At 32.1% G+C, this 8218-nt stretch overlaps 1 protein-coding gene across 3 annotated transcripts in view; it reads right to left on the bottom strand.

Annotated features, from left to right (window-relative positions):
* Window positions 1-3188: 3188 nt before the first annotated feature.
* The window catches only part of LOC101207480, a 33917-nt gene continuing 28887 nt past the window's right edge, over window positions 3189-8218 (bottom strand). For 2 of the 3 annotated variants that reach the window (XM_004139045.3, XM_011661895.2), the window contains 5 exons: window positions 7904-8003; window positions 4809-4977; window positions 4584-4666; window positions 4412-4488; window positions 3189-3775 (listed from right to left, as the gene is read on the bottom strand). In XM_004139045.3, coding sequence (XP_004139093.1) covers window positions 3604-3775; window positions 4412-4488; window positions 4584-4666; window positions 4809-4977; window positions 7904-8003 — 601 coding nt within the window. In that variant the 3' untranslated portion in view covers window positions 3189-3603. Of the gene's footprint in view, window positions 3776-4411; window positions 4489-4583; window positions 4667-4808; window positions 4978-6481; window positions 6575-7903; window positions 8004-8218 lie in introns of those variants that run through there. The other variant, XR_004215429.1, reaches the window with a different exon arrangement.

The raw sequence follows: 8218 nt of genomic DNA, 5'->3' as shown, positions 1-8218 counted from the left end.
CAGCTGTAGTAGACGACTCATATGGCTGACTCAAGTTCCCCAGATTCATCAATAATGTTTATGTTTCCTGTTTTTTGTTTTCCTTTATCACGTTTTAAGAAACGCACATCGTTCATAACTGTTTTCGTTTTTTCTTTCTAAATTTTAAAAATCTCAAATTATGCAATAGTTCCTTCCAATTTTATTCTAATTTATATTGATGTGTTTGACAAATTCTCTTTAGACTTGGTTTTCCTCTCAATTCATAGCTAAATAATTTTATTGGTATACATATGTTTTAACATCTTGTAATTGGTATGTTTATATATTGCTAGAATAAACAATTTGCACGTGTCAAACTTTTTTTTCTTTTAAAATTATATATCTATATCTATCTATATATATAACCAAAATAATATTGAATTGAGAAAACAGCCGCTCTCAAGAAATATAATATGGTAATTAAAGAAAATATTAGTTTATTAAACTAATACATTTTCAATAAAGTAATCATAGAGATAGAGAATAAACTTTCAATCTAAAAAATTACCATTGTGATTATCTCACCTAACCTTATTAAATGAGTAACCTTGTTAGGCCTTTTTAAAAAAAAAAAATCAACATTTGAATTTAATAACAGTTTTGTTGTTTTCAGTGAGATTCCTATTAAAAGTGAAATTGCAATCTATAGTTGTCTAGTGGGATGATAAATTTCAAAATATAGTATTGGACCATGACAGATTGTTCTATGAACCAATAACAATAAATGCAAGAGGCACAATTTGAGAATTACCATCAAGACTTCAGGTATAGATTAGTCTACCCAATTATTTATTCTTCATAAGTGCACCATCAATTGAAATTATTAATTAACAATAATTTCATGCATCGATAGAAGCACCAAAAGCCTTGAAATAATATTTCAACCAACCTTCATCGTCTACTTCTTCAGCACTATATGTTCTTGTAAAGATCAAAATTAAAAATGAGTTACTTTAGCAACTTAGAATGTATTATACTTGAATTACACTATATTTATGAAAAAAATGTACTTAATTAGACTATTTTGAATCAAGCATTCGAGAATACTGACAACGTGGCATATGAGGACTCTGGAGTACCCCTAATAGAATTTAAAGCAATCTCACACCCTCCCCAATCCTTGTCATAGCTTGCATTTGAAGGAAACGGTAGACATGCATCGCAAAAATTAGATCAATTTTACCCTAATTGCATCTAATCCTATTAGAAATTAATACATTAAACACCCTAATTAAACTAAACTAGGGTTTAAATCAAAATTTACCTTTGAAACTTTTGAATGCTTGTAGTCTTATCACGAACTCAAATAGGACCACCAATAGTGTTGACCCACTATTATCTGGACTTAGAATCGAGTTGTGGAACTCAATGAGTGAAGGATTTGAGAGAGTGAGAGATGAAAATTGGATTAGGGTTGGGAGAATTTTGGTGAGTTTTCTTTCCTTTATTTTAAAAGAAAAGAAACTAAAATTTCAAAAGTTTTTCACATTCAAAAAATCTTCTTTAAATAGGCAAAAAAGGTCAATTTTACTCTAAATGCATCTAAACAATTTAGAAATTAACATGCATCAAATTACCCTAATTAAATAAAATTAGGGTTAAAGGAAAAATCATACCTTTGAAGCTTCTCGTTCCTTGTAATCTCCTCACAAACTCAAACTCGGAACTACCACTAGAGTTGACCCTTTATTCTTCAAACTTAGAACCAAATTATGAGACCCGATAAGAGAAGAAAATTGAGAGAGAGATGGAAATTGAAGGTAGAAATTAAGGTTGAGACTTAAGAGAGAAAAATAGTTTGATAAGATTTTGTAAAACGAAAAAAAAAAAAAGAAAACAAATTTGGCCGAAGTTTTTCAACTATTGAAAAATAGTCTTTAAATAAGCTAATTACATGCAAAATATTAGTTTATAAAAACTCAACACCTAAAAATCCACTAACCATTAGATAACTTATTGGGCTAAGTGTTTACATCTTGTGTAGCCACTTGTCCCACGATGTGCTTGTGGAATTATCCAACAACATGTTAGATATTTTCATTAACTTTAGTCCAAAGGCAATATAGTCATTTGACCATTCAAGTCAAAAGTCAATAAGTCAATATTTTGACTTTTTACCATTTTTTCGTCTTGATTAATTTCGACCTTTCAAGCATGAGTCCACATTCATTTTTTGAAATTCAAATAACATTTGTATATAAAGTCGATCAAAGTTTGGCTTTTCAAAGTCAAAAGTTAACATTTTGACTTTTAACAACTTTGACCATTTTCATCAATTTCGAGCTTTCGAATATGAATCCACATTTATATTTTTAATATTTAAATCATATTTAAACTTAAAACTCTATCTCAAATTGATAATTAACAGCTATATCACATATATTTGTAGGTTTTTCTCTCTTTACCTAATTCAAACAATTCGAATTATTCCAACACATTGTTCAATTTTAATTCCATATGAGCTAGTAGGAGAACCTAATGAACCTATTGATCATGGACTTCAACGATCCATGATTATTTAGCTAAGCCCTTTTAAATCGAGCTAATTAACATTTGTTAACTAACGGATAATTTCACTAAAGTCTTGTAGTTGCACTACCCTCACTATAGATATATTTGTGTCTATTTGATATAACCATGATCAATAAGTTAATTCATTATAAGTTATTCATAATCTCGATTGGGTCTCGATTGGGTCAAGATACAATTTTACCCCCAAAACTACATTTTGTTCCTAAAATCCCATTGATCCACTATTTAAAATTGGTTTAAGAACCAACCAATAAACAGAATGGGATTACGCAATTTTGACTTCACATTTAATTAGTTGCAAAGTAGACCTTATGAGTAATTAATTTACCCAATCTTACTTTGACGTTGAGATTTTCTTGCTGCCACATCAACTGTAGGAGTGCCGCCAGTTCATCCTCTGCCTTTGTTTCCCGTCTTCAGTTTCACTGTAGTTTATTACTTTAGGCCAAATTAAAAGACAAAAAGTATTGTTTTTAAAAAATGCCAGGTTTAGGGTTTAGTTATTTCATTAATTACACATTTCTCTACCTGTCAAATACCTATCGAGAACCATTTAAAACGTTTTTTTAAACTTTACTGACTAAAATTTCATATTGAAATCAGAAAGATCAAATAGACTATGTTCAAACGTCATGGACCAGAAACATATTTTCCCCTTATTATTATAGGAATGAATAAAAGAGAGAGAGAGGCAAACCCGCTTGCTGTGGACAGTAAAACTTTAACACAAATTTGAATGTGCTGTTAACAGAAAAACACTTCAGATGGGCATAAAAAACTCAGTACATGAGATTTCCAACCCATAAATGGATATGCCAAACATTCTAAAACCTCTGTTTATGTTATTATATGCCTCCTTAACTTTGCTAAACCCATAATCTATCACCTATTTTTCACATCCTCATTTTTTGCCCTCTTCTAATAACACATTTTCAACTTTCAATATGGATTTCAACAGGAAAAAGAAAAACTGTGAACCTCTACTTCTCTGCAAGACATCTTGAAAAAGCTTCCCTCTGATGAATGATACATGCCGACTACCGTATATTCTCAGTTAATTTTCGGCTTTGTACGCCTTGGTCTTAGAAGGACGTAGAGAAGCCCCAAAATGACCATGAAAGCAGGAATGGTCGTTCCATCAAATACAACGTCTACTTTTCTCTCTCGTGAACAATGAATGGGGTGAAGAAGAGCTAATGTTGTGTTTACCTGATCAGCAAACCTACAGAACATACAAAAGCCAGTATGCAATCCATATTCAACATCAATGCAAGTTAAAAATGATGAAAAGAAAGGTTAAATTACCGATTTATTCTTTTTATCGTTTAAAAAAAGGTAGAATTTAGTCCCTACGATTTATTAAAATTTTATTAAACCACAAGGACAATTTTTGAGACTTTATCAAACTATAAGAGCTAACTCTAACTTTTAAAACTATAGAGACCAAATTTGTAATTAAACCAAAAACATATCAAATTGCAAATCATGGTGACCAAATTGTCCCGCAAGTTTAGGTCCCAATGTGATTCAGAATAGTGGCCACATCTCCTCTGTTTTTCTTTCCCAATATTTATACTAAACGAATTTGGTTGAAGACTTGTAACATTCGAGAAACAGTGAGTTCCATTGAAAGTGTTGTGTGTTCCTTTGAACTTAAAAGATCGAGCCAAATGTTCAGTAAATGACACCAATTTTATTATTATTTTATTTTTGGCGTACTATTCTATATCATACACAAGTGATTATGGAAAGAATGTAGATAACCATTTCTAACATACTTTTCAACCATTAAGAAGTCGTTTAAAGGTTAAAAAAAATTATTTAGCATAAAATATAAACAATAATTTAAAGAGCTAACCCTTTGGATGCCTCATTTAGTGTGTACAACAATCTTACTGCATCAATATACCGCAGCTCTCCAGAAACGGTTGAGATCTGAGAATATAATACATAATCATGAACTCGGTAGTCCATAAACTAGGAAGAATGTTAGAACTACTGCAATTTTTGGAGAAATTTAAGGCACTTACTCTTCTCCACAGGCTAACAACATACTGATGCTTTTTAACAAGGTCACGCTCCTGTGACAGGAAGAGCTTGAAGGACTTTTCAGCTAATTTTTGTAAAGGCTTTACACACACACAGTTTTAGTTTGAAAACAATAACACTGCATTTTAAATAAAATATTGATGCAAACTTAACCAGACAAGTGAGAAAATAAAAAAATAATTTAAGCAGTTTCTAGGCAAGGATACTGGTACGCTCCATCAGTAAAAGATGAATAGCTGAATTGACTCGTTGTATTGATTCTTCAAGGGCTGTGATGATATAACTCCGAGCAATAGTATCAGACTGAAACTGTGAAACGTGCCATCCACGGGAAGTAATGGAAAATGGATTGCAGCCTACTGACCATATCCAATCCTATATTAAAGAGTGGTTGTATAGACGATATATACACCTAGTTAGTAATGCACGAAAACAAAATATCTGCATTCAGATGCTGCAATTATATTTAAAGAAACTACGAGTACAAAGGACCTGAACTCATAAATACTTTAATGATAAATGTATAAGAACACATGAACAAACATAGAAAACTACCATTTCTAGGCATTGCCGACAACAGAACCAAAACAAAATGCTCTAATAATCTATATTCTAAGAAGCATGGATATAGAGAGGACCGTATACGACACAACATGAACATGACAATACATCATTATTGTTTAGATCTAAGACATGAACATGAGAAGGAAATTTAAAGTTGATGAATTTATGCATTGTATGCTTAAAAAAATTTGTTTGATGTATTTCATTAAAAAAATATATCTTATTTTAGACAAGAAACAAGAAGATTCATTTATATATATTAAAAAAGCTAATGCTTAAAAATATAAATTCCAACCAAGGAAAAGAAAGACAAGCAGTGAAATGCAATAAGAATAAATGACCAAACAAATACCAAAACGCCGAACACCCACAACTCTCATAAGAAAATTAAGAATGGAGAAAACAAGAAAAACTAGAGAATAATGGGTCTTCCAAACAAACAAAATAAGAACTCTGCAAGCTTCAACAGGTGCATTAAAGGAATGGCTTCGAACGACAAAACACATTGAAAAAATTCTCCAAACCAACTCAAAAAATAATCTCCAAAGCCTCTTCAAACCAAAAGGACCCATTTATAGGGCTCAATAAAATGTTTATTTGTGGCAACAGAGGTCTGATTTCTTTCATTTGTAAACCACAAACCTCAATTAAAGACTGAAATTTGTGATAGATTGAAGAACACTTATCTCACTGATGCTGCTAATTGCATTATTTCATTCAAAATCCTCCTATCATCAACTGCAAAAAGATATTGGAAAGATTCTTCTAAAACGTCCACAACAGGAAAATCATCAATCTTGGTATCAACTAACTGCTCTTCAACCTCCTCATTACTCATGCTAACCTCAGATGCTACATCCGATTAACCGTCATAACCAAGATGAGTGGAGTTAGATGCCTTAGTAGTGGAAGAGCACAAGGAACCTTTGGTAAAAGTAACATTTGATCCTAGAGTCATGACTTCTGAAGGAGTGAATGAGGAGGTATGCTGTGATGAGGAAGTGATCCAAACACAAGCTTCTTCCAAAATATTTGGATTGAACTCCTAGTTTTCAAGAATATCAAAGCTGGTAAACCTTTGAGTATAAAATAAAAGGTAAGGTTCAAAAAGCCCACAATTCAAGATAGGGGCTCGGACTGTAGAATTGGATACCAATAATCTGTCTAAGATGATTGAAAAAATTCTGAACGAAGATGTGTAGCCTGAAGATCGTCATGAGGAAGGAGACTATCTTAATTATGCAGTTGAACATGCAAAGGAAAAAAATTCCAGACCACATTTTTACCCCTAAAATTTGCAAAAGGTAAACTTTACCTTCATCCAACCTGATTTTTGGCTTAGTCTCTTAGAACCACTGATCGAAACTTGAAAAATCACCATGATCTACAAAGCAGATTTAAAGAATGCCTATCCCCAAAGAGAAAGATATCAAACTTCCAATTGGTTACCTCAATTTCAACTGAATGAAATCACTAAGGTTTTTCTCCACTTTGTTTTAAATGGAAACAAGATTTTCATTAAATTAATGATATGAGATTAATGCTCCATGTACATAAGAGGGAAAAAAGCATAAAACTTGAACTTGCCAATTGGAAACAAGAAAAATAAGATTAAACCCACTAAAATCTGGATAACATTGTACTTGAAAACACGCCCGAATTAGCTCTATGGCCCCTATCCAACTGAAACTCAAACACAACAAATAACAGAACTAAACACATCTATAATCCAATTCAAGTCCCCCAACAAGCATACATCACTTATTTTTATAGAATTTTCAATTGGTGAGGGTTTTAAAGATGTTTAGGCGTGGAAGGTTTCTACTAACGTTCATCAAAGGCAACAAGATGCGAAGGATAATAGTAGAAAAAGGAGAGAAAAATTGTTATAAATAACGGTTAAAAGTTAAATAGTAGAAAACTAAGAAGCTACAATGCTCCTAAAGATGGCCAAATGTCAGTGTTGGATACGTGTCCAACCCCAACATGCCTCGATATGTGTCCAACAAGCCAGCTGCCATGTCGATTATTATTTTTTTTAAATTTCGGACACGCCCAGACACATAGATTTAGAAAAGAAAAAAAAAATTAAAACTAACATTATAAAAGCCCAAGCCCAAAAGTCCAACCCAAAGACATACCACAAACCCCACATTTTAGGGTTATTATGATTGTGTCTGACCTTTTCTTTTCCTCGAAAACAGATCTCCCACAGCCACACTATCCCTCATTTTTCCACGCCCAAATGTTCACACCCAAACATTCACATCCAGACTTTCATGCATAAATTTATGAATTCTATGGTGTTTTACTTGTTATTTTGATGTTTTTAAATGGAATATTTCACAATATGTTTATATCCACAACATATATTTGTTTTTTTTTAATAAAAAAACTGTGTCCCCAACATGTCGTGCCCTGTTTTTTTTAAAATGGGCATGCCAATGTGTAGCATGTCAGTGTCCGTGCTTCCTAGGTAGAAAAACTAAATTGAGTTCTACTAAAAGATTTAAAAGGATATAACAGTGGTATGGGAACTTTGAGACGGTAAAGAAAGTAGACTCCAGCAGAATATTGAATAAAATCCAATTAGAGATTTTGTGTACCTAAATTATGTAATTCAGTTTTTTTTTTCCTTTTAAATAAAAAGAATAATAAAAAGAAAAAGAAAAGAAAAGAAAAGAATATAAAATAAAAACGGATGGTTACTCCAACACAAAGGATTTCACTATGGTACCTCAACTGCTGTATCATGGGATGGACTGTATGCAAGATGGAGAGGGAGCAGACCGGAAAGATGTTCTGCAGTCGCAGATAGAGCAGCTTTGATTGGCTTCCTAGGTATCGAAAGGCATAAGAAGAAACAAACAATTAATATTCTAAGATAATTCCTGATGACAGACGCCTTTCAGATTAACTGCTAAAGTGGTAAACCACATATATTGGAAACAAAGTTGTTCATACTAATATTATCACATTTCATTTACAAATGATGGTTTAAAACAGAAAAGAAAAAACAAACTTTGAAGCAAGAAGCACTCCTGAGATAATC

This window comes from Cucumis sativus, chromosome 1, assembly GCF_000004075.3.
Source record: "Cucumis sativus cultivar 9930 chromosome 1, Cucumber_9930_V3, whole genome shotgun sequence".
NCBI classification, from domain to species: domain Eukaryota; kingdom Viridiplantae; phylum Streptophyta; class Magnoliopsida; order Cucurbitales; family Cucurbitaceae; genus Cucumis; species Cucumis sativus.
The sequence above is the reverse complement of the archived record's forward strand: the minus strand, read 5'-3'. Positions and strand labels throughout refer to the sequence as shown.